The sequence below is a fragment of the Balaenoptera physalus genome, assembly GCF_965194825.1.
Source record: "Balaenoptera physalus genome assembly, chromosome: 2".
Classification (NCBI taxonomy): domain Eukaryota; kingdom Metazoa; phylum Chordata; class Mammalia; order Artiodactyla; family Balaenopteridae; genus Balaenoptera; species Balaenoptera physalus.
The window spans coordinates 69,506,064-69,533,450 of NC_138883.1; the positions used below are offsets into that span (position 1 = coordinate 69,506,064).

Sequence of the window (27,387 nt, forward strand, 5' to 3'; positions counted from 1 at the left end):
CCTAGGAATCCATGTGCTAAATGCGTTTTAATATAAGGAACTCTCTCATCAGTAAAGTGGAACTTCAGAAAAAGTCATATTTTGGAGTATCATAGCAAAGTTTGCCCTGTGCGTAGTTTACTGTCACAGCAATTCTTCATAGGGAAAATTCTTAAATCTAAGGTTGTCAATCTGCTGTTTTTTGAGTACCGTAGTCACTTAGAAATAGCAGTTAACAAAATAACCTCTTAAAAGCATTGACTTTTATACTTCATTCTAACAAAACAATTCACTATTTACTTATTTTACGGTTATCTCCATGCTAAATCTGAAAGTATGCTCTCAATAACAACTATAATAAAAGAATGTTGGGATAATGACACAAGATGATAAAAGCAAGGAAAATGCTCATTTGAGGATATAATGTCTTTCACGTATACAAGCTTTAAGTAAAAATAAAGTAGGATAAATGCTCCACAAAAATTTAACCCAGGGAATTCCTATAGAACAAAATTTATCAAAAAGTGGTAGAGGGCTTTCCTGGTGGCGCAGTGGTTGAGAATCTGCCTGCCAATGCAGGGGACATGGGTTCGAGCCCTGGTCTGGGAAGATCCCCCATGCCACAGAGCAATTGGGCCCGTGAGCCACAATTACTGAACCTGCGCATCTGGAGCCTGTGCTCCGCAACAAGAGAGGCCGCGATAGTGAGAGGCCCTCGCACCGCGATGAAAAGTGGCCCCCACTTGCCGCAACTAGAGAAAGCCCTCGCACAGAAATGAAGACCCAACACAGCCATAAATAAATAAATTAATTAAAAGAAAAAAAGTGGTAGAAAGCCTTCCTAGACACGAATCCCTGTTGATAAAGGCTTTCTAATAGGAGATACATAGCTCTATAAAATTATGCGCAAATAAATTTTGTAGGCAAGAGTTCCTCTCCATTTTTAACTAATTGATGAAAAATTAGAGAAGAATCCTAAGACTTAGTTTTGTTGGTGGAAACGTTTGGTTGGTTGGTAAGGCAGAGATAATGCTATGTGTTCAGCAAACCCATTTCTTATTCCTCCTAAACACATAACTAATTTATATTCTCAAACCTTCCCTGCAATTAGGTTGGGCCTAATGTGACTGACTTCAGGCCAATGGAATAGGTATTATCTTTCAGAATCCTCAACAAGCTTTCCTCCCTCCCTACCCAATGCAGAGTACCAGTGGAGGACTCCAGGGCTCTAGAAGATGGCAGAGCCATTCCTGGGTCCCTGAATGATTGAATGGAACTGGATGGAACAAAGACCCACTCCTGCTCTCTACCCAACCCACAAGGACTATGACATAAAGGAGTAATAAATCTTCATGGTATTAAGCCACTGAGACCTGAGAAAGGCTAGAAGATTATTCATTCATTTTTTTAATCTGTTTCTCAAATATTATGAATAATAAAGAATTAAAGGGGATCAAAATAAAATTTGGTACTTCAGAGGAAAGCAAAAGTGGTAACTGTACTGGATCTAAATATTAGAGTAAGCATAGTTCTTAGAAACTATATGATTTCAGGTATTCTGCAATTGGTCCCTGTCAAAGCCTTGCTTCCCCAATCGTGTGCTGAACTTATGTCATCTTATTATGATATTATTATTACTCTTAGTGATAACTGCTTAAAGCATTAGCTACGATTCATTTCGTACCATACTCCGGGCTGAGTGCTAAGCACTTTATATGAATTATCTCATTTAATTTCAAAGTGACTATATGAGGGAGTTTTGACAATATACTCATTTTACAGAGGAAACTGATGTCCATAAAAGTAAAGATGATCTCACAGCTAGTAAGTGAGAACTCAAAAAGTCTTTTTGACTCCTATTAATATATAATATTACTTTGAAGGTAATATTTGGTCCAAACCAATTATTGTTTGATCAACTGTAATTTACTTCAACTACTATCCTTTACACAAACAGAATCATATAGTTGTATTGAATATGTTCATTTTGTAGGTCACAGGAAAGACTGACAGGAAGGGTTGACCTTAGCAAGTATAGTTCTGGATCTGCCCCTCATAGTAGAAACCTTACACTCTGATTTTATCAACATGCCAAAAATGTATTCATCTATCAAAGGTAGATATACAGTAATCATCAAATCAAAACAGTAATGTTTTGACCCAGAAATCAAATTATTCACTTATGATGAATAACTTAAATGAATAGATCTTCATTGAAGGCCTGGGATATAATTACTCACCTAAAGGTAACTGCTGTTATAAGTGAAATATTTGAAATTCATGTGATTAGTGTATATTCAAATGAAATATTTGAAATCCATGTGATTAGTGTATATTCTAAGAACAAAGATACTTTGGAAGCCAAATAATAATCCAAATATTGCTTGGAAGACATGGATTCAGAAAGAAGATATTTTTGTGGATAGAATGTTTAACAGCATCAAGTTTAAAGAGCCTGATATACATTCACAACAGGAATGGCCTTTCATTGGGATTGAAGTCCAATGGAATTAATCCACTCCCTCATCTCTGAACCATACTTGCATAGGCTTTGCCTACTTTGCTTCTGGCTTTCCTTTATCTGCTTTCATGGCTAAAATTCTTTCTGCAGATATGTCAATACCTTCAATTAGTTTATGTCAAACCCTGCTGCACAGGAATTTGTCTGTTCTTTTAAGATAACTTTGCACACCGTCGTGCTGATTTGTTTTGTGTTGCTCTTGAAATTTAACAATCGAAAGGCAATCTCATCTTGTGTCCTTTATTTCAAATTTCTTGCTAATACCGCTCTATTATAATCTATAAGAACAAAACACCATGACAAGAGTTGAAAGAATTAATTCCAGGATAAGATAACGCTCACTGAAGAATCATGGCTATTTGTGAGAAATGAGTGAGAATAAATAATAGCAGCTGTTCTCTTTTTCTTTCACTTAGGGTAGAAGCAGTATATCCACAGGATTCAGTTAATCATCTTAACCACCTTGATTACTGGGGTAAAGCTCTCCAAACTCTTCCTACAAGAGGCACCATTTTTCTCTTTATGATGGTACCAAACCCCATACTAAGAACTTTAGCTCTGGAAGGAAGTGTGACCCAGAATAAATCATAACTGGCATACAATGTCAGGGAAAGATGATGCTATGCCACTTGTACCCTGTCAATGGAAAACTAAGCTCGTTCAAGCTTTATGCTGCTACAGTGCCATGCATTTCAAGAGCAAAGTCCAGTGCCGCATTCCTAATGTTCCCTTATCCACCTAGGCAAATGCCAAGAGGACCAGTTTCCCACAGATAAGTGTGTGGGAGATAGTAAATACAGTAATAGGGCTAATTAACCTACCAGGGTGCTTCAGGACTGGAATGATTCAGTCAGACAGAAACAAACGATTTTTATTCCTTTATTATTATTTCTTCTTTATCTGTGGAGTCAGAGGGTGGGAAGAGGACCAAGAATTCAGACATGGGACAGTTTTGGATGAACTTAGGAACCTATCTAGTAGTTGGAGTATACTGTAGAAAGAAGTGTTCCAAAAACAAAAACAAAAAAGAATGCTGAAGCAACTTTCTCCGGAGATGCATCATGTGCAGGGAGTCCCAGATGCATTTTTGCCTGGATCCAGCTACTTTTCTTTGAATTGGAGAACACGTATTTGGAAACTTCTGATTGATAACAGCACACCAATAAATAGATATCCTTTGATTCAAAGTGAACAATTGTGCCATCAACCTTCATTGTACTGACCTATGAGAAACCTCTGAAAATAACAACATGGAAAGGACAAGAAAATAGATGATCAGTACAAAAAAGGCAAAACTTCTTAATAATAAGAGAGAAATAGACAAAGATAAAAATTAATTTACAAAAGCAAAAACAATTTTAAACTATATTAATACTGTATTTGCAATTTTAAAAATTGTGGTGTTATAGTATACTGTATACTAAATTTTATTTTTATTAGTGGAACTAATTTCATTCATAATGAAAGGAGGGAAATTCCATTAAAGTAAGCATTGTCTATGGTGTCATTGTAAAAATTTGATAAGATCTGAATATTCAAGCTATTTCAGTAAAGCAAAAAAGAACACGTGAAAACTTGCTGTGTTTAATTGAGCATATGCAAAGTTACCCTCCCCAAAAATGATGAGTAAGGAAATTAAAAGAAAAAATGTCAAAAGAGTGATTTTAAAAACATTATCTTACAGATCCTAAAAATCTTACTCAGTTAAAGTACTCAGTTCAGTGCTTAGCCACTGCAAAAGATAAGACACAGCAAACTCACTAGCTGTCACTTGATTCTGCTTAATAACAGTTTCCTATAGGTAACAACAACCTGAACCACATAAATGGAGAGAAATCAGAAATCACAAAATTCTATAAGGAAAAAAATATATTCCAAAGGAAAAAACTAAAGAAATGTCTAATTAAACACCTGAAATAAGAGATAATTACTGTACTGTCTGGCAGAACTAATGAATGGGGAAAAAAAGCAGATTTAAAGTTTTATTACATCTTCACTACCACTGAATCATAACTTGAGGTACTTGTCCAAAAATTGTTCTTTTGGACAATGACTTCTGTGGTTTTTTAAAAACACTATAGCTAAATGGTATGTGCATAAATAAATAACAGACCATTAGACTTTTCCTAAGACACTTAAAGATTACTTTCAAGAAACAATCTCAATTATAATAGTGAAGGAATCTTCCATTGAGAATAACATGTTAGTCCTATGCAGTTATACTCTGAGAGGCAGGATTTGACTTTCAAGTCCTAAAAAGTCATCATCGTGAGGCTCTACTTTAGTCATGTAACAGCACATTTGATCCATTTTCTTTTCTAAAAATGGAAAATCAAAAGGAATAAAGTACTAGCCATACTCACAATCTTTTCTTTAAATTTATGGGAAACATGGTGCCTAATGTTCATCATTTGAGTGGGACATTTGGTTTGTCTTGTCTACAACAATTTAATGGGGTTATACACAAAGATGAAGGCTTTACGATTTTATTTTTTTCAATCAGAAAAAAACCCGTCAGATACTATGAATTACCTGTCCTGTTTCATAGGTAGCACCTGTATTATTGCCACACATCTGTGGAAGCACAGTATCAGCCAACTGTTAATCAAGGATCACTTCCCTTCAAAGTGACTGATGATCCACTGTTAAAACAGCTTATAAAAATAACTTCTCCTTCGAAAAGGTGCTTCAGGGTTTTCAGACACATCTCACTGTTCCTGATAGTTTAATGCATGTATGAAAGTTAATTTCTCATTAATATTTAAAGAAGAAATGGCTTCAGAACAAATTTTAAATGATCCATTGCATTTTAGAAATAAAATATTATTGGCATTATTTTCATCTCGATTACAAGGAATAATAATGTCCAAGATTAAGATTAGCTTTTAAAACTGTTAATGAGCCCTGGAAATGTGAAAAAGATATGGATTAGGTAGATGTAATGAGATATGATTAAAGGGTGCAGGCACTGAAGGGTGTTGGAGAAATTCTTTTCAGAAAGAGTATAATTAGTGTCTGATAAAAGTACTTAGTAGATAAGATTTTTGAAGAAGAAAGGTTAAGATAAACACATACTTTATGACAAACCTGCTGAATTTTCCCCCTTTGGTTCTCTTACAGACTCAATATTATTTTGAAGTTTCATACATAAATAATTTTTGTCGAATACTTGATGCAATTTTACGAGACAATTAGAGTGTTTTAATTGCCAGACATGAGAGCAGAAAATGTGTTGAAACATCTTATTCCATTTTCAGTGTACATTTCTTTGTTGATTTATGTAATGTAGCTAATAATACGCAACCTACCCTAGTTTTAAACAAACAAATGAACTTCTAAAAAGCAAGCTTTCTGTAAGTTGCTAAGCAACTTCAGAGGCACATTTTATTAATTTAATAAATAACATTTAGATGACAAATCCTTAAGGAAGATTTCTAACTCCATTTTATAAAAAGTAGAAAATCCAAGCAGGTACCCTTCTGATTTTCCTATTTCTAAGGCCTCAAGGCTAAGAAGAGACACTGCCATTTTCAGAGGTACATTTGACTCACTAAACAAAACATTTCTTCAATCGAAATTGTTACTATAATAGAAGTTAGGTTCTGGGACTCCTTGTGTAGTTCTCCAGAGTTAGAGCTCAGGCTTCATTCCCACAACTGAAGGTTTCTCAACCTCAGTACAATTGATATTTGGGACCGGATAATTCACTGTCATGGGGGGGTCCCCTCTGAATTGTAAGTTATTTAGTAACATCTATCCCTGGTCTCTACTTACTAGATGACAGCAGTAGCCCCACAGTTGTTACAACTAAAAATGTCTCCAGACATTGCCAAATGTGCCTGCTGGGGGTGGGGGAGGTGTGTCAAAATCACACCCAGTTGAGAACCACTGAAACTGAATAGTGGGTAAATATGTTAAATGAGAAAGATATCTTGAGCTTTAACTGCTGATGAAGATATCCTGAAATTAGTCATCATCAGTCAACACCTAACATCCCCTAGCACTACCAACAATGAAGATTAAAGTGGTAATGCTTATTCCAGTGGCCTGGGGCTCTTACTTTATTCAAGACTCATTACTGATTTTATCATTTAAATGTAATTTCCTTGTATAAAAACTGGGGAGAAAGGGCTTAATGATGACTGTCTACAGTCACTCTGTAGTAATATCCCATTCCAGAACTGCACCAAAATCTTTTCTCATACTCTGTCTCCCTCAATTTTCACTATACTCAGTTGCTGGCTAGAGTCATTTTAAATATAAATCTCAATTTTAATCATGCCATCCTCTGCTCACAGGGCCACCACAGGTCTCCATCACCTCTACTATCAAATACAAACTCCTCTGCATGATCTTTAAGGTTTCCTACAAATTACCACCAAACTCCATCTCATCAAATATCTTTCTCATTCTCCATTTATGCCACCTTTACCCCCCTTGAACACAAACAGCTTGCATTTCCAATCTTTCTATGTGGCACATTAAGGACAAATTCATTTTCTCCATGAAAGTTTTCCTAATTAATCCTTCCTGTATTTCTTATCAGTATCATATTTCTGTTAAAAGAATGACACGACTGCAAATTAATTTGTGAGGCAATTGTTTACTGAATGTTTTCAATATGCTAGACACTGAATACTGCTTAGTAGCTGTTTCTATCAATTTACATTCACATTATTTATGCCCAGCTAGATTGTAAGTTCCCAGATGATAAGAACAGGTCTTATTTGTATCCCTCAGATGCCTATTAATAATGATGCTAAATACACTTTAACTTTGATTAGCAATTATAACCTTTCAAATTACTTTCATGGTTATTAGCTTATTGGTTATATATTTTCACTATTTTACAGTCAATGAGAGTGGGACATTAAATGCCCTAGGGACTAGTCTATAGATTACACAACTGGTGCTCAGCAGAATATGCATTTAATATATGTTGACTGACTGAATCCAGTCTCACAGGTTCACAACTATGAAATTTCTCTCCTGGTTACATAAAGTTCTTATAGCATTTTTTAGAAAAATGTTATCGTAAAGAACAAGAACAGTTGAACGATGCAGAAGACACAACATAGGATTGAATTCTTTGGCAAGGATTAAACTATAACATAGCAGGAAAGCAAAAGAGAAATCTCTTAGTTTCTGCCTCAAATTAGCTACAAGAGATTAACTTCATAAGGCCTTGACCTCTTACCACAGAAAGTAAAACTTTAAAAAAAAAAAGCAAAATGGAAAGGAAAAGCCACAGAAGGGCTGATAAACCCCACATTCTAAAAATCACAGCATTTTATCTCATACCTATGAAGAAGTTCAAGAAAACACTTTCAATGACTCTAAGAGATTTCCACCCACTGTTTGGGGGAGTCCCTAAAAAACATCAAAATGCCCGTAAAAACCATTTATTTATCAACCTCTCAACTGAATTTAACAAAACACCGGAAGGCAAAAGCCAGCTGCTTTCTGAGGATACCTACTATCCCTAAGCACCATGTGCCTAGCGGAGCAGCATCATTTATTCAGTAATTCTTTCAACATTTATTGCATGCCTACTAAGTGCAGACACTGCCCTAGGCCCTTCGGGAAAACAGGCCTAAATCTCAGTTGCTGATGTGAACGGGTGCAGGGTATTCAGAAAGGGGGGGGGGGGCGGGGGGGGGCGAGGGGGGCGGGGTGGGGTGGTGATCTGAAAAGACAAAAAAAAAATTATCTTCAATGGGCTTTTTCTCTCAACCTCTGGCCCTCCTCCACTGCGCCCCCCACCCTCACCCTCAAGTTTAAGGAAGCAAAGAAATTAAAGTCAAAATAAAAAGAAATGAATGGAACAGGTAAAGTTCCCACCAGCTACGGGAAAGTTATAGAAAACAACTCTCAGGGGTGTCCCTCAGCCCGGTGACTGGGCGGGAGCGCAGAAGCCCACGGGACGGAAGTGCTGGGGAGAGGAGGGTCATGGCCCCCGGGGGAACCGGAAGTGCAGGACCTGGAGGGCGCGGGAGAAATGGGCCTGGGCAGGGCTTGACTCAAGCACCGAGACCTTACGAGGCCCCTCAAGGGGTTCTCTGACCACCAGGCCCCATCGCGGCACAGCAGGCTTTCTGCAAAATAGACATTTTGGAGCTTTTCCGAAGAGGTTCCTAGAGGTGGCGGTAACCTTGACGTGAGGTCTGCAGCGAGGGTCCGCGCTCCTCTCCCAGCTTTTTCCTGGGCAAATCTGCTCCCCCGACACCGGTATGCGGAGGGGAGCGGACGCCCCGGGCCCCCAGTCGCGCGGGCGGGGTTGGGGTGCGGCCCTGCCCGGCGTCGGCCGCGCGGCGCCCGCTTCCCGAGGGAGGAAGACTGGAGTGGGCGGCGGGGTGGGTGTTAATAAGCTGGCGCTCTGGGGGTCCGGGGTTCCAACGGGGCCACTGAAAATGTATCTGAGGCAGGGCTCGTAGCGGGGGCTTTGTTCTGGCCGCCCTCTTTTCTGAGGCCCCCCGGCCGGGGCGGCGGAGCGGCTGATGGACCCGGCAGAGGACCGTCTCCGGCCTCGGCGAACGCCCCGGGCTCGCGCGGCGCTTTGCGAGCGGCGGTGGGGGCGGAGGGGGCACCGTGGGGCCCTTTTCAAACTAAATTGTTAAGAAGAAAGTTGGCTCCAGGGTTTTTATCCGGGGTGTGGAAAAGAAGATATAGAAACTTGGAGCCTGTCTCTGTTTGTCTTTCTCGACCCCGCATTAATTCTGAAGCTCTCGGCCTGGCCTGCAAAGGCGGAGGGAGAGGACAGGGAGCACCTCTCTTTTCCTCCCTCTCCATCCCCACCCCCAGCCCCCGGGCCGTCCTCCCTCTCTCCAGGGACCGGCTCACCCCCGCCCCTGCCTTCATCCCACACACTTCATTGGACCGTCTCAGGAGTCCCTGACATATTCCACAGAACACAGAACGACTAGAGCGCTCCACTTCACTCGTTCCCAGCCCTGGGCGACTTACATCAGAACAGGAGAGCTAGAGAGTTTCTTGCTGGTCTTAATATAATTAAAACGCACCAGCCCTGTGTATTCCCAAAGGCGCGAGAGGGAAAGTGTTTGAACTCGGCGCTGATAAGTTAATGGATCTGCACAACATGGCTTATAAGATCAATTTTGAGATCTCCCCAACCAAGTCGTCACTGGGAATTCGGTTGTGAGAAGAAATAGCTTTCGAGATGATTTTTCATCGCATTAAATGTATGACTCCTCCTCACTCTCTACTCTCTTTGAATGTCCAAAGATGGAATGGAAACTCTAGGGTAATTTCCAAAGGTTAGTGACCCAGAGGAGCCCTGACTCCCCTCCCTGCCCTGCCTGCTCCCGGTCATCCTGGGAATGGGGAGAAACCCTAGGATCTGTAGGACCCTAACAACTCCTGATTGCTGAAAGGGGGAGGAGGGACGGAGGAGAGAAATGGAAAGGGAAAAACACACATACACACATTTGTGTTCATTTACACATTTCCTGTGCAGAACAAAAAAGTCCCACCATCAGCAAAAGAAGTCTTTTCCTCCAAAATAGCAGCCAAAGAGGGAAAATTAGAATATGCATAAATTTCTTCATTTTCATTTGCACAGAGCACGATTTCCGGCAGATTTGTATTTAAACTGCTCGATTAATCCCAATTTCTGAACAGTATTTTACGTAGCATCTTCCCAAAACTCACCTAAAGAGTACTGCTCTCCTCCCACTACCCTGTTTTGAAGCTTCCTTCTTCCCTAATTTCCAACTGCCAATGAGACTTTCATTGATAAGACTGTCACTTCATTTTTCCTGTCCATCGTCTTCTTTTCAAAACTGGACTGATGCATTGGATTGCACTTAATACAAGCTGGCTACTGTCTGTGAAGCCATAACTGCAAATGAGAGCCTAATGTAAAGGCTATGTTTTTGAAATGTGTACCCAAAAGAATATAAACATGATAGGACCAATAGACTTTTGCAGCTCCCCTCTTGGCGCGGAATCCTTTCCTTTTCTACACAGGTCACATCCTTCCACCATTTAGCAATAGTTAGGAGGCTTGGACACGTCCACCCCCCCCCAAACTTCTCCCCCCTCCCCCATTTTTAAGGAGTGTGATAGTCACACAACACTCTTCAAAGGAGTATTACTCATCATAAACATTCAAAGAGTATCAGTCCATTAAATCCCCCCACAGACCATTTTTAAAATATTGTTTTGCCACTTGTGCAATAGATCTGGCTGTATCTGCCTTGAAAAATTCTTTGCTGGAAAAAAATGTTAGCATCATTTGAAACCATTCCTTTTGTGAGATATAATAGCTTGACTTGGACTTACCTCTCCTGTCTTTGAAAGTGTATATATTTCTTTTATTTAATTATAGAATGTGAATGTTTAAAGAATGAAATTACTACATCTTGGCTTACTGAAAACATATATAGATCTTAGTGCCACTCAGTCCTAAATTCCTCACTCTTGCACACCCCAAAACAGAAAGAAACTTATATTTGCTTCATAATACAGCCTAAGCAGAATGTCGTGGTTCTGGCTTTCCTTCGGTGTTTACAGATCACAAATAAACACCAATTATGGGTGGTTAAAAAGTTAGAAATGCTAATATTTGTTTAGTTCTTAGTTTCTACTTAAAAATAAATGTACATATTTGAGCTATATGTAGCATGGTATATATAATACATATGCATAAGCATTAATATAGGTTGGCTAAAGATGTTTTTACGATACTGGGATATAGAAGCCTACTAATTTTGTTAAATGGGTGCATAAACGGAATTGCAGGTGAATGTCTGCATGACTTTTACTACTTTGTGAAATATCTGCTTTTATTGTTTCTTTACTTTCTGTCAAATATTCCCATTACAAAAGTATTGACTTAGTTTCTTCTAGTTAGGCATGTCTCCAGTGACTCAGAGGTTCTCAGTTACATACAATTAAATCCAAATTGTTTGAAACTTCTTAAAAGCCATACTTTGGGGGTGTACCTAACAGGACTGAGGGCTGCTTTTACTGGTGATGTTGATTTCTTTTAATTTTCTTACTGAAACAAATGATAATTGCCTTTTAATCAAAGGAACAATTCAAATGAATAAAAAACAATCACAATAACTAAGAACATTTTCCATAAAATATTATTTTAATTAGAGTTGGATTTTATATGGAAAGCACCAGTTGGATTTCAAGTCGCAGAGTTGTACTTCCAGAAGAATTGAAGTGAACTTAGTAGTTACTAGTTATTCTTAGTGCACAGAGAAAGCCTGGGGGTACCACTGAAGGGCAGAGCCATACACAGTTCCAGCCAAGGCTGCCTTTCTCCACTGCAGACTGAGCATCACCTCAGTGAATTTACCCCTAGAAATGAAAGCTCCTCATTCTCTGCTGATCTTTAGTGAAAAACGATCTCATGGACTGGAATATTTTCATACATTTTTTAAGTGAAAAGACTAGATGGAAATGAACAAAGATTGTTCAACCTCCCTGCTGTGAAAGGTGAAGAGATAGATGCACAGTACGACCAGCAGGGAAGTTGCGTCCTTCTCTTCTTCCCCCTCCCTTTCTTCCTTCAACTACCGTTCGGTTTAGTTATGGATTGTGTGTATACGGTAATATCTAAAGAAAAAAGTTTTTTTGAGGACAAAAGTGGCTATTGATAGTTATGCCTTTCTTTTTGTAATTGTTTTTTAACAAGGTATGAAGATCTCATTTTCTTATAAATGTTCAGGGCTACATTAATTTGCAGGAACAGAACAATGCAAAAACGTTTTATGATCACCCTTCCTTGCTTTCAAACTGTCCTTCTGTTGCTAAGGTTGTTTTCCATTTGGCCCTAGCTGCTGGGCTGCCAAGGAATTTCTATCTCATTCTCTGCTCTTCTCTCCCACAACCACCCTTTCTCTCCTAACCAGCTTTCTTTCCCCTCCAAAATGAAAGCAGTTACCAAACAACCTGCTTTAACCCCAACATCTGCCTGAAAAAAAAATGAGTCTAATTCCCTCCCCATCTACTTTTTATTTTCTTTCATTTCCTTTTTCTTGGGGGTGGGGTGCACAGGGGGCTCAGGAGATAGGGAGAACATTGGGCTGAGAGGAGAGTTAGATGCCTGCAGGTACAGACTCACTGGCATATTCTTTCCAGCCTAGTCTCAGGAACTGGTGGCTGTTCTCGAACCCAGAACAATAAACCTTGGCAAGTTTACAATTGACAAAAACACCTCTCCCTCCTCCTAAGGAGATGGGTCAACTTTACCAGCTAGCGTCCCACTGGCTGCTAACATCTTCAGCCTGGTCTCCTCCCTCCACTTCTACCCCCTACACTTTATTGTCCCCTTTCCATCCCTCCATCCCTAAAGGAATCAAGAGTTCATCCAGGGGGCCCTAGTTGCTAATTTTTGTTTCTTGCCCAATGACCTGAGTTCCTCAGGGCCAGTGTTCTCTTTGGATTCATGAAACCGAAGTTACTTTGCCCTTCTCAAACTCCTTAGCTTTGTGAACGTGATTCCCAGATACGACAACTTGCCTATTCACCAGCAGAACTCCAGCCAGAAGGCACCAGGTCCTTCTACTCAAGAATGCCTTCACATGTCTGCCTCTGCTCCCAGCCTCCTTCCCGGGTTGATTTACTTGGGAACAGTGTCCAAGGGGAACATGCCCATAGCAATGAAGAGGAGTGGGCACAAAAGTACTCAATGACATTAAAAAAACCTACCATATTAGACCAAGGGAGTCTCTATTAGAACACGAGTTGGGCAGGAACAGATCATCCATCTAACAGTGAAACAAGAAATCAGAGGAATGTCCAACTGCAGCTGTGAAACACAAATTTCAGACTGAAATGGATTCCATCTTCATCCTGTTGGCCAGAGAAATTATTTTTAAATTGTTTCTGCTATTATTGTGTGCATTATTGTTAACATTTTATTTTTGTCATTATTGCTGCAGTTTTTGTTTTTATTTTTGTTGTTGTTGCTGCTATTATACTACTCAACAGAAGTTTAGAAAGATTAGTCAGATTAATTAGTTTATTGGTAATTTAAAGTAGAAAACTAGTAATTAAGCCAAAAACTAAAAATGATCAGGGATGATTCATACCAATGTAGGATTTGGGAGGAAGAGAATCTAAATTTTGGATATAAAATTTGGCAGCTGTGAAATAAACAGGACTTGGGGATCAGAACTATGATAATTGGAATATTCTTAGTCACTCCATCTCTCCCCCTGCCCTGCTCCAAATTCAGCTAAGATCATTCTGTGATTTGTTTGATAGAAGGAAAAAATTATATTTGTTTTTGTTGACAGAGAACAAAGACCCCAGGCTTGTTCTTCATGTGATTTGCATTTGCACGTGAATTTCCTCTGCTCAGGACCATCCAAATGTCTAAGACCCCTCCCCTCCAAGTTTGCCTCCTTCGTCTCTTTGCTCTTGTTACACACCTCACTGAAGAGGGTGCATCATAGAAGACAGGTATACAATTTCAGCCCTCTCCACAGACACATTCCATGGAATATAAATTCAATAATGCAATTCTCTCCACAACAAGCTCTCTGCTCTCTTTCAAATATAATTAATGTTTTGATAGTGTAGTTCTTTAACTACATATATACACACAAAAACAGACATACCCTCTAGCTTTGCTGTTTTTGAATCTAAGACAGAAATGGATGTGGCTCTTTCAGTCACTACTAAAATTCCTCAACTCAGTCAGCCCACAGAGAAGAAATCTGTTTAGGTAATAACTGCACAGTCTGTTGTGTGTCCAAAAATATTTAAAACAATTTAAAAAATGCAAGCCCCTAGTTTTCGATAGTCATTTTTGTCAAATTTCCTAGTAATTAAAGGATATTCTGAATTGATATTCTGATATAGACATTCACCAGATAACAGTCAAAATCAACAAAAACACTGTCCTAAACTACTGGTTGTCTTTTCCAAGTTTTGATGATGGAAACTGAATTTCAATACCTTCCATTTACCCAACTGGGGCTAAATTGATAGAGATGTATAAAAACTAGCAACCATAATAACAAAACGGCAACGACTTCCATAAGAAATTGCTTACTCTGTCAAATACCTCAGTTATATGTTTTAGGTGGGTAAATTCATTTAATTGCAGTCAGTTGTATATTGACATATTCGTATGTGAAATAGATGGTCAGAAAGACAGATAGGTAGATGACAACATATCCAATAGCAGTTAAGTGAGCAAATGCTGCTGAGCTCCCATATTCAAATGTACAATATCCCTAACATTTTATTTCTACCAGCTGACTAAAATTATAAGAGGACAAATAACCTTTCAGAGTGTAGGACATGATATGTTTTCAGTCTTTGAAGAAAAATATGTAACCTATAATATTTAATCCAATGAAAATATAAACCTTAATCTCTCTATATTGTTACTGAGTTGAAGGAGCTAGTTATTTGGAACTGATTCACTGATTTCCAAGCATCTGGGCTATTTTGTTTGATTTGTGAATGTATATGAGGTGCTAGCAGGGGAAAATTTTACACATTTCTCTTCACAAAATTTTCAGAGAGGATATGTAAAAGGAATTTTTAAAAAATCTTTTGAGGTTTTATTATCTAACTCTTCATGTGGTATTTGATGTTTGGAATTGTGAAAGAAGGTAAAAGAATGAACAAGGAAAGGAGCACATGTGGCTGATTTCAAGTAAGTAGATCTTTTTACTAGATGCGAAAGAAACAAAACTATTTCCCAATACAGTTGTGCAAAAAAAGGGGAGAGTGTGATTTGTGAAGAGCTCACTGTGCTTTGTGTTATTGTTTTAGAGGGTGGTGGCCCATCAAGGTTCCTTTAATATTGCTTTTGTCCAAACCGTTTTCCTTGAAAGCATAAATGTGGGAACTACTTATCCCTTCATTCCCTCTCAGGCTAACATATAAACAGCAAATATTTCAGTTAAATTTTCAATAGAAAAAAGTCTTTACAGGTTGGGAGCTTCCATCTTAATACAGGACTAAATTATCAATCCCAATTGTTTAGATGCAGTTAACTTGATATTTTTGCCTCTAGTGAGCTACTGTGTGTGTGTGTGTGTGTGTGTGTGTGTGTGTGTGTAAGATTTATACAACATTGATCAGCAATGATGTGTGAGCTATCAAAAAGAAATCTTCCATCAGACTTTTTAGATTTGTTCTGATTTCTTCCTTGTTTTCTCTTTCTTTCGATTTGTTTTTGAGGCAGTGACACGACTACTTCTCTGATTTGCAAATGAGGTTTTGTTTGGCTCAGATTAATATTAAAGAAGATCACATACACGGTTGGAAAATATTGTTATTTTTCTTTAATGGAGAAAATTGGACTCCCGCGTGTCAGATCTGTGGTTTTCTGAAGGGCAATGGAAATGGTACTGACATCACTTTGCACTTAAACAATCGGATTTGGTCAGGGTACAAGTTGTTTGTTTAACCCGACAGCTCGGTGCACCCCGTCACACGCTTTGCACACTCATTAAAACGATTATTCACGACCTGTCGAGTGTTTTCGGGTTCATTCACAGGAAAGGCTTGGAGTGAGCGAGAGCAATTCAAGTCAACACTGTCCACTACCCTGATGCACGTGAAGACGAGCTGGTGCGTGCGTATAAAGATGGAGGGTGGGGTGGGTGAGCATGCTTAGCTCTAAGTCCCAGTCCCGTTCATCTGATGCTCTGGAATCTCAGTCTCGAAAGAATGCCGAGAGTGCTTGGTTCTAAAGGGCCATATCGCTGTGTTAACTTAAAGGGCTTGGCACGGGACGGGAAAATAAAATAGACCAAATAAACTCAAAGCTCTCCCTCTGCTCCTCCTTTCAACCTTCTGCAAAGCTTAAGGAGCCGGAGCTCGCCCACCTTCTGCCTGCAGCCGCCTGACTGCCAGGCTCCACCTCTCATAGTGTGGATGCTGAGGATAGTTTCAGGAAAACTCGCCAGGGTGAGGAGAGTAATTCCATCTCTCAAGGCCCTTTCGTTCCCAAGAAAGAATTCGGTTGATTTTCCTCTCTATAATTCTATGCAGATACAGGGGAGGGGGTAAACGTGGGAGATGAAGAATAGAACTGTTAACCGTATTTGGTAGATGAATTGCAAATTATTAGTGAGGAAGGATTCATCCTCCAAATTGCAATAAAAGACCTATAAAGCCAGAAGTAAATAGCCCTCGATGAATTCGGCCACTTTTGTTTTTCTATTTCCAAATCATCTTTCAACATTTTGTAATGACAGTAAGAGAAGCACAAACACACATGCATCTCAATCTCCCACTATTGCCTTGTACATATAAAAGGCACACCCGTGGTCTTTACTTGTCGTATTTGTTCAAAAGGACCCTGATGCATAACATTCACATGTGAGCTGTTAGTTCAAGAGAAATGCCAATCTTCATAAGGTATAATCGTATATATACACTTAATAATAGAATATATGAGTGTATATATGCATTTAATATGTAGTGAAGAACCCTAGAATAGCCTGTTCAGTATAAGTATCCCTGGCATAACTTAGAGGTAATAGATGTTTGAAAACATTGCCATTTCTATATTCAAAACCCGTTGCTCCTTGATTTTTCATAAGATAGCATTAGTAAACCCAATGGCCACCTTATTGTCATGAGGGTAACCTAGTCATGTTAACGGAAAAAGATGCATTCATCAGTTTCATTCTATCATATCTAACATCATAAAGTCATCTGTTTTCCTATTTTATTAAAACACGTAAGTACAATGTTTGAAGAGAAGAATGGAAGCTTTCGAGTAGCGTGAGATTTTAATCAGAGACAGGTTCCTAATTGCTAAAAAGCAAGTACAAATAAGTAATTTCATAAGCTCTTTGGATTGCCACAATTCACTACCAAGTTTACATAAAATTGATCTGTCAAATGTGTTTCCTATATAAGCTCTTTCATTAAAACCAACCTGTGATAATAATCAAGAGGCAGATGCTGAAATATGTAAGTAAAGAACTGAAAGTCTCTGCATAAATAAACACAAATCAATGCAGTAATAGACAACACTATCGATGCAGGAATGATCGATTTTAGTCTTCCAACCTGCAATCAGAGCTCCCAATGTATAATTAAAAGTATATTTTTCAACTCCACTACTACTACTACTACTACTACTACTACTACTACTACTACTACTACTACTGGAAATAAATAAATAGATAAATAAATAAATAAATAAATAAATAAATAAGCCCAGCTGCCACTTCTACCTGATTCTACTTTATTTCTTCTAGAGTATTTTTGATGGGGTGGGAGGCGTACTCCACTTTTTCTAAGAAAGCTTTGCCAAACTTAAAACAACATCATTAATTATAAAAATTATAAAAGTATTAAATAATAAAATTACCACCTTATTCATGTTCTGAATTTTCAACCTTCATCATAGCCTCTAATTATTCATTCAGCACATTTTAATGGGGGAAAAACACACAAAGTACTCATTATTTTTAAAGATTTTTTTCAACTACTATAGTACCTTTGGCTTTAAAGGTTCTTTGGGCCTTTTGTTAAAATAAATGAGAAAAAAATGTGATTTCCTCAGTATACCCTGGACGTTCTCATGCCTATGCCTGCATATGCAAGCAATCTGAAACAAGGAAGGGGGGAAAAGCATCTGCGTTATTCCAAAATTGTTTCATAAAGTGATTGCAAAACAAACAAGTGTCTGACTCAAAGAAATAAATATACTTTGGATTTCTAGAAATTCACATCTGAAACGTTTCAGATTTTGCTTAAAGTTAAATTTCCTTTTTGAGAATATTTATGGAGGGCAGAATTAATTTAGATTAGCAAGCACCGGTGTATGATGAGTTTAAGTATTTAGGTTCTGTAGAGTAATGAAAATATGGTGTTCATATTTTTTTCTTAATCAACAAAGATGCTTATTTACATTCATCCTTGAATTGGTGTGGTCCTTCTGAAGCACAGGCCTCTAATTTTTTTTTTTATGAAATTCAGCTTCTTTGAAAGTGATTTTTTTCTTATATATCACCAGCACATAAATATCAATTTTGATTATCTTTATATTATTATGTGACCAAGCATTCTCTGTGACTCCTCTCCTCTCCATCCAGAGAAAAGGATTCAGGGGCAACCGGACCCAAAAGGAAAATATCATCAGTTATTGTTTAGGGCTAATTTAACAGATAATTTAACTTCAAATAACAATGATCAGGTCATTAAATTTCAGAGCAGTGAGAAAATGAAAGAACTGAGAGATAGCTCTCCCTAACCCCACTACAGTTTTTAGTCTTCCTGCTCAATCAACGGAATCAACAATGTCTTGCCATCAAGGTGGGGAGCAAGATAGGTTTACACCTTAAATGCATTCTGATTCAAAGGATGAAATAATAAAAGGAGAAGAAAAGGGGGAATAAAACTGAGGAAGAAGGCCCTAATTCAGGGAGTGCTGGCTGTGTAGGAAAATTCAACCTAAACGGAAAATGAATGTCCCAAACATTCAGTCTGGCGAACACTCTCTTTCATTCGGACACTGATCTCCAAATCTTTGCAATGTGCAATGTGCCTTCCTCCCGTGCAGCTATTCCGAAAGGCCAAAGACAAGGGCACAGGGTTAGGCAACACGCCACAAAAAGGACATGGGACATCTTATCTCCCCTCCCACTCTCACAAACATAATTTTGAGAGTTACTTGCTATTTTAAATGCCTTTTTCTGATGACAAAAATTCTGGAATTTCTGCCTACCTCAAGTTTTGATAGAGGGCCAGGTGAGGATGGTGTTGAAGCATGGAAATTGTCCTATGGAGGATGTGGAAAGGGGCAGTCGGGAAAGGATGAGCTCTATTCTGCATGGTCCTTTCCTTCCTGTTGTCTTTCCAAGGCGGAAGAAACCCGCACACAGGCAGATTGCTCTGCCCACCTAACCCCCTGCCTCCCTTTCCCCAGCCCAGGAAAGGGTGGCCCTTTATAAAGGGCCAGCTTTATAAAGTGTTGAGGGAATTCCTACCCCAAGGCTATCTCTTTTCCTGTAAGAATCCTTCACCTTGGACCACAGGTTTGGGCAGAAAAGGAACATGGGGTAGAAAGCGAAATAGAAGAAGAGTAGAGAGTGGAAAGGGAAAAAGATGTCTACTATAGAGAAACCAGTTCTATCAACTAGCAGATAAGTGCTGAGATCTGAAACCGCACCAGGTAAACAAAAAGAAACAACTTTCAGGGGGAAGAGGGCGGCTGGAGATGAGTAAAGAAGAAAGGAAAAGGGTGGGGAAGCGCGCCGGCCAAGCTTCTGGAAGTCAATTTTCCTGGCATCAGCCAGTGTGAGCTACCAAACTCTTAAGCTCTGCTTGTCCTGGGCAAGAGCGCCCTCACCTTGCTGCTCCCTGCTCAGCGCCCGGCTCCCCGTCTGCGGGCATCTCGGCCGCAAAGTCCCGGGAGCGCCTCTCCACCGCGGCCACCTCGCCGCCAGCGCCGCCGCGACTCAGCAGCCTAAGTCCCCTTCCTACACGATTCCAAAGTCCGAGAAACCCACGCCGCCGGGTCCCTGCCACGACGACTTCAAGTCCCGCCATCGGGCCCCTCTCCAACTTCAGCTTGAAGTCCCTGAGGTGTCGGAAAGGCTAATAGGAAACCGCAGCGAGGGCCCCAAACGCGCATCGGGCCGAGCCAACCTATCTGTCTGGCGCGCTCGCAGCCACTCTCGGGACAGCCGGGCTCTCGAGCTTACACCGCCGTCTCCTAAGTGTGCATTAAGAATCAATTATTTGCCTGAGATCCCAAGGCCGGGAACTGGGATATTCCCAGCAGGGACGAAGTCAAGCCCAGAACGGAGCTCATTTCCCTACCCCCTCGAATAAGGGAAGAGCCTCCAACCTCCGACCCGTGCCGCTCTCTACTTGGAGCAGCTCCGCGAAATCCCGCAGGGACCCTCGCCCGACCCAGGCCAAGGAGCTGGGGGCGGACGGCCAGCTCTGGGGAGGTTGGCAATGTTCGTGCGAAAATAGGGGAAGGAGGGGCAGTCCACCAAAAAAGAAAAAAAGAAAAGAGAAGAAAGAAAAAACTCTAGAATGAGGCAAGTCCTTGGCTCTGGAGCAAAGACCTTTGTCTCAAATAGGGAGAGCAAATACCTACGGGTTTGAACCCTAAGCCTCGTTAGTGTATTCTCGCAGTTTCTGTAAGACTAGGAAATCCTACTTCCACGAAATAAATTACTTTGCACTTTGGAACCTATTTCAGTCTCCCGCTACCCCTGCTCCATATAGATTCACCTCCTTTCTTCTCCATCCCGTTTTGCCATGTCTACATTCTCTTTACTTAGGGATCCACCTTGACTCACTGCCGCCTTGGGAAAAAATCATGCATTCTTTCAGCTACTTCTGCTGATAGCGCGCCCTCTAAGAAAATGTTTCAAAAAAAAAAAAAAAAAAAAAAAAAAAAAAGAGGCGTCTTTAGCCCTGGACCTGAAAGTCGCGGTTTAAGCCTTAGTCAAAAGGAGACTGTCGGGCACAGACCCCACCGCACCCCACCCCCCGTAAAGCACTTTCACTTACCGATCTTGGGGTAAGAGCGCTCTCAGTCCTTAAGTCTTTTTCCTCGGCATCCTTCGGGCAACCTCAGGCACAGTCTTGGATGGAGGGGGGGAAAAAAAGCAGAAATCGGAAGGCAGAAAAGAGACTCAAAACATAACACTACCTCATCTATTCCCCTGAGCTACCTTGGCCTGCATCCTTAAGGAACCGGTCCCGGTGAACTGACCGCTGGAGTAGGGAAAAGGTCGGTTTGGGGGCCGAAAACTAAGAGGTGGATTATTTTAACTGCTCGTGGTTGGGGGGAGGGGAGACCCTGGAAGGAGGGTAGGGAAGGGGGAATGATTGAGATGAGAAAAGAAAGCCTTAAAAAAAAATTAAAAAAAAAAAGCGCGCGAAAGAAAATCAAGCATGAAGTACTGTGAAAGATAGCGCCTTTGAACTCTTACAGGTTGGTAGCTCTTAGGAAGAATGCAGACGTGTGTATGCGCGAAAGGAGAATCTAGACGACCCCAATTCTTTCCATATCTCCAGGATCTGGCCTCGAGTAGGGGGGAAAATAAAAAAAAAAGAGGGGAGAATTTTAATTCCAGTTTCACCTACCCTGCTTGTTGGAATGGCTGCGCAGATTTTCATGTTGGAGAGTTCCATCTGTCTGGCAGAAGCTGGAGTGGTGTTGGGGGCAGGTTATCTGGTGAAGTGGGAATGTACAGGAACCCCGCCCTCTAGGCACGGTTACACAAGCCCAGCAACCCGTCCCAGCCAGTTCTAAAACCTCTAATGGTCTTCACCTTCACCCTTTGTTAGCCTGTTTCTCAAACAGGCGTTTAGTCCCAAACACAACCAGCCACTTTAGCTATTCAAAAAATTAATTTCTCAAAAGCAAAGTTATTTCAATGCATGCAGAGTCTTCAACGATGTTGTAGAAAACACACTTTTAAAAGACCACATTTATATATTTAGAGTTCTAAATATTTTGGGTTTATCCACCTACTTGGGTGAAATAACCACCAATTTACATATACATAATTAAATCACAACACTACAAGTCTCATTTTTTATCTCTCCACCCTCGATTTTATGCGAGTCATAGAAACCACATGAAATCTTCCATGACCATAAAGATATCTGTATTAAATCTTGTTAGTTCTGGACTTCATGTACACTTGATTTCCAATTTTGAAAAAAGTGGAAGAAACATATTTGAAAGAATCCTTTCACTGCTCTAAGCTTAAGTAAGTCGTTTTCTCAATGTTTTATAGATTAATAATTTGTATTAACTTGTATCAGACAAACTTAAATACTTTAAACCTGGAAATAGATTGTAATTTGGGATTTCAAGTTTTAAGTTGTGATCACTGAGCACTTTCAGTTCCAAATCTCAAAAAGAGCAAACTTCATCTCATTAAAAACAATTATAAGTATGAAAGAAGAAAAGCTTCAAAAAGTTTCAAAGTGTTTTTCTGGCATAAGCTAATTTTAACTGGCAAAGGTTGGGTAAAACAAATATCAACACAACATTACAACCAATTTGTTGCAAAAAAAAAAAAAAAGAAAAACCCAATTAAATGCCAAGCTAGATTTCTGTGTTTTTGAAGGGATAACTTGAGGGATGATAGGACAGATTGAGATTAATGAAACAGTCACATTGGGCTTCAGGAGGCCTTCACACAGTTCCTTCTCTCTGTATATCCCCCTTCGTATCTAGTATGCATATTAAACAAACTATTCTTACTTCTAATCACATCGTTATATATGTAACTCGGACACGTATCCAAGTAGAACTTTTCCACTCCAGTCCTTAGTTCCTAATGAATTCAAAAAAGTCAATTTTACTCCCGACCTCAAAACATTTTGCCACTGAAATTGTATTTCTCAATCATGCAACAAACAATCACAAATAAGTATGGTTATTTAATATGGACAGAAAAAAATACTCAAGGGGGAAATCTTTCTTCTATATCCATGTCCCCTTACCTCAATATGAGTCCAACTCTCTTTTTAACTTTTGATAGTCAAAAGACTACATTTCTTTCATCCCAATACATTCTTATTCCACTAATAAAATCCATGGTAAAAGGGAACAATACATCATCACCTTTTTCAGTCTAAACACATGCTTGTGAGCTGTTTTGGATCACAAATGGGGATTTCCTTTGCCTAATCTTATTCACTTGGACTCTATTACTATTTTAAATATCAGCCATACATTTGGCTTCTAAAACAATTTATTTGTGGGATTTTCTTTCATGCTTCACTCTAAAGAATTGTTAAATTTCAAGAAACTTGGACCTCTGGTGAAACTGCTCTCATACGAAGAAAATAAAATTATGTCCAGTCTGCTTAAAGGAGATAATTAAACTAGCTGTCTTGGTCTATTTTGGTCCATTTCCCATTTGTGTATATTTGGTTCCAGCTCTTTTAATTTTTCCTGGCTCTTATCTGTCTTTCTCAGACCTCTCTCTCTCTCTCTCTCTCTCTCATTCATTCTTTCCTTTTGGTAGCAGGGGATTTTTTTTTTTTTTTGGCTTTAAGATCCTCTTTCCCTTTCCTCCCTCTAGCTCTCTCTTCCTCTATCTCTCCATTCCACAGCCCACCCATCCCCATGTTCCAATATTAACTATTCTGTATTTCTATTTCAAATCTGTTTGAGTCAGCCTCCTTCTCTCCTAGGCTTTTTTTTTTTTTTTTCTTTTTCCTGACCAACTCTCTAAGTGTTTGCCGATTAACATCTTGGGGACAGATTATTTTTCATTGGGCCCTTTGTAAGAAGTAGCCAGCTTATTGCATTACTGCAGAACACATTTCAGACTATACAATTGTAACAAACGAACAACTTGTCCTCCACGGACTCACCACAGGATCCAATTAGTTACTAAACCTTTTAGTTAGGTTTTCTAATTATTTTCTGGAGTCAAAGCAATTGAACTGCTGAAACAATTCAAAAAAATGTTTTCATTTTGCTTCAGGTTTATATATATGCATATATATGCATGCATACGTATATTGCAAGTTAAAACAAAATTATGACTGTAAGCAAAAGGACAGATTTCTACATAAAACTACACAGACATACTTAAAAGTGAATCAAATAAATACCTCTATGATGTAAAAATGAAAGAAAAGGAGAGAGAGGCATTTTACTTCTTCTGAACATCTAGAATTTTAAATTGTTATAATTTAAAAATAAAATATAAACATTGATCTGCAAGTCATTACAACAGGTGATCACTTCAGCAAAATCTATATTGCAACTTCAGCACATCTTTATTAGAACTCTTTCATTGTGGGTAAACAGCCACAAAAATAAATGCTGACTTAGAAAGTATAAATACAAATATTTAAACAAAAATATTTGCAGCATTCATAGCGCAAATTGTACCTGAACTGAAGGGCTCTGTGTGTCTATATATATATATATATATTACATATGTGTGAATTATATTCACTTCTATCTAACCATATACATATACTTATTTATAATTTGCCAAGTGCTATAAACAAGATACCTGAAACAAAATATATAAAAAGCATTCTATCAACTGATTTGAAAATAAACACAAGGTAAATAGCTATGCACATAAAATTAAATAATCTTTTTGCTGTATATCTACAGAAACTTAAAGATATCAGCTGAAAAGCCTATATTTTGTTTAAAGCTAGCGTTTATTAAATAGCCTGCTCCTTGTAAAATTTGACTCCACAATGGAAAAAATATTATTTTCATTTTAAAAGTCTTAGTTCAAATGAAAGGAGCAGTCTAAATTTTAGTTGGCTGAAAAAGCCTTTGAATTCCCTAGAACTTTTAATGGTCTTTCAAAAATTAGCTCTACTTAATAAAAGAGACAAAAGTATCAAGATATATATGAATTTAGCCTATTTTTTTATTTCTGTGTGTTCATAGTAAACATTTTTGTAAGTGACAAACACGGGCATATGACCACAGTATCACAATCAAGAAATTTTAAGACAACATTAACAATCACTCAAATTTATGCGGCATCTGCGCAACACAGGTTACATATTTGCAAGGTTTACCTATAAGTACAATAGGTATTAACATTTCACTACATTTAGAAAAAATAAAAGTGACCTGTTAGTGACCACATACATCAAAATATACACAACACAAACTGAAGGCAATCATTAATTTTGTCCCCTTCCGATTCTCCGATTCATTTGAATAGGCAGTGCTGCCAACTGAAACAACTTTTTTTTCTTTTTTTTTTTTTTTTAATAGTATACCAAGTGCATTTTCTAGAACCCAATCTTTGGTCTAAAAGTAAACAAAAGAAAAAAAAAACAGGTTTTTTTAAAAGAAAAAACAAAACAATAAATGGCCAAAATAATTTCTTGGGTACCTTTACTACGAATGCTTCTTAAATACAAATTACAGTTTAACATTTTTAAACTCTCCCCATAATTTAGGCTGTTCTCAATGTCTGCATCCACCATAAAGATCCATGATAATTTATAATACTGCACACATGGAAATCTGGCGGCTCTTAAGGACAGACTTGTCAGGTTTGAATGAAATGGCAAAGCAGTCACTATTTAGATACACATTCTACTATAATTTTGACTTCCAAACCTTATATTCTACAATGTATTCTCCCCACATTGCACCTCGCTGACACTCCACACCTTGTTAGAATAATAAACAACCCTAAGACTGAACAAACGTACAGAAATGCGGGGGGGGGGGCTTAATAAAAAATACCTGGACTTATTTTTTAATTATCATTTACAATGCAAATGTGTGTAAAACGTTCACTTACAGTCTGGTCCCAGGGATGTTAATGTATTAAAGGGTTGGAAGAAGACCCCTGATTTTGATGTGTGAAATAATCAGACAGTCCCCCGGACAGTCCCGTCGTGAAACTTGGCAAAGAGGGTCTTAAAGACTCACAGGGCAGGGTCGAGGGGGCCTGCGGAGACGTGGACGAGGACGCGGCCCGGGCGCTCATGGACGTGCTGCTCTGCGAAGTCATTGACGGGTGCGGGACGTGGGGGAAAAAGTAACTGGTCTGGCCCGCGAGCAGGTTGACCGAGCAGGGGTTGAGGGAGTAGGTCCCGGAGCAGGGCACCGACAGGCCGCAGGGCACCGAGGCGGCGAGCGCGGCGGCCGTGAGGTGGTGCGTGGCGTACGGGATCTCCCCGTTGACCAGACGGTCCACGCTCAGGCCGTTGGCTGTGGAGAAGGAGTGGTTGTTGCCCAGCGAGTTCTGAGTCAACACGGAGCTGTAGGGCATGGGGTGGCTGGGGTAGGCCGACGTGGTGCCGTTGTAACTCAAAGTGCTGCTGGCGCGGGGGTGGTGCAGGGACAGGAAGGGCGACATGGGCCAGTAGAGGGAGCCGGCGCGGTCCATGAAGGTGAGGCCGGTGGAGGTGAGGCGCGCCCCGCGCTTGAAGGCCAGCTTGGCCCGCGACGTGGTGGAGCGACGCCGCAGCTTGCCCGTGGTGCCGCCGATGAACACGTCGTCGCTCGAGGGATCCAGCATCCAGTAGTTGCCCTTGCCTGGGTCGTCATAGTGGCGCGGCACCTTCACGAAGCACTTGTTGAGGGACAGGTTGTGGCGAATGGAGTTCTGCCAGCCCTGCTTGTTCTCGCGGTAGTAGGGGAAGTTCTTCATAATGAACTCGTAGATGCCATTGAGCGTGAGCCGCTTCTCGGGGCTCTGCCGGATGGCCATCATGATGAGCGCGTTGTAGCTGAACGGCGGCTTCTCGTACTTGCCGTTCTTCTTCTCGCCCTCCTTGCCCCCCTCCCCGTCCTTGCCGCCCTCGCCCGCCCCCTTCTTCTCCTCCCCCCCGGCGCCGGCGCCCTTCTCTTTCTCGTCCGGCCCGACGGGCGCCAGCTCCCCGGGCCCGCCGCCCGGCTCGCCCTTGCCGCCCAGCCCGTCCGCTTTGGCCCCGTCCAGGGCGGCGGCCGGGGGCGGCGGCGGCGGTGGCGGGAGCAGCAGCTGCTGGGGGCCCTTGTCGTCGTCGGCGGCCGGGGCGCCCCGTGCCGGGGGCGGCGGCGGCGGCGGCGGTTGCTGCTGTGGCGGCGGCGGCGGCGGTTGCGGGGCGGGCGGCGGCGGGTGGTGGTGGTGGTGGTGGTGGTGGTGGTGGTGCTGGGGGTGGTGGCTGTTGTGGTGGCCGTGGCTCGCGTGGTGGTTGTCGTTCTGGACCGCCTCTGGCACCAGGCTGTTGATGCTGAACGAGGACTTGGGGATCATTTTCACCTCTTTCCTATCTCCCATGTCCAGCATCACCCAGTCGTCGGGGGGAAACGGCGGCGGCGGCGGCGCGGGAGCGGGGCAGCGGAGCAGCGGGCGGCGGCGACCGGTGGGTGCCGAACGGGGCGCGGGCTGCGCGGGCGGCGGCGGCGGCGGCACTGAGCGCTTCGGCAGCAGCGCAGTTGGACCGCAGGCTCCGGCGCTGGC

General features: G+C 40.6%; 1 protein-coding gene and 1 long non-coding RNA gene across 4 annotated transcripts; one reads left to right on the forward strand and one right to left on the reverse strand.

Moving 5' to 3' along the window:
- Positions 1-3,362: 3,362 nt before the first annotated feature.
- FOXG1 (forkhead box G1) lies at positions 3,363-27,353 on the reverse strand. Of its 3 annotated transcripts, XM_082452182.1 has the most exons (5): positions 21,566-27,353; positions 20,987-21,060; positions 16,327-16,484; positions 13,184-13,327; positions 3,363-3,736 (listed from the first exon to the last, which is right to left on the reverse strand). In XM_082452182.1, the coding sequence occupies exon 1, from the start codon at positions 27,211-27,213 to the stop codon at positions 25,759-25,761; it is 1,455 nt and encodes a 484-aa protein (XP_082308308.1). In that variant the 5' UTR covers positions 27,214-27,353; the 3' UTR covers positions 3,363-3,736; positions 13,184-13,327; positions 16,327-16,484; positions 20,987-21,060; positions 21,566-25,758. The 3 variants fall into 3 exon arrangements, with proteins under 3 accessions (XP_082308308.1, XP_082308307.1, XP_082308309.1); XM_082452181.1 differs by lacking the exon at positions 16,327-16,484; XM_082452183.1 differs by lacking the exons at positions 13,184-13,327; positions 16,327-16,484.
- On the forward strand, positions 8,748-15,765 carry LOC309656163. Its single transcript, XR_014261193.1, has 2 exons — positions 8,748-9,774; positions 12,960-15,765. It is a non-coding gene; the product is annotated as an uncharacterized lncRNA (long non-coding RNA).
- Positions 27,354-27,387: the final 34 nt, after the last annotated feature.

Bases quoted from the DNA above. Each gene is read 5' to 3' on its own strand.
- FOXG1 (XM_082452183.1), bottom strand. From the start codon at position 27,213: ATGCTGGACATGGGAGATAGGAAAGAGGTGAAAATGATCCCCAAGTCC.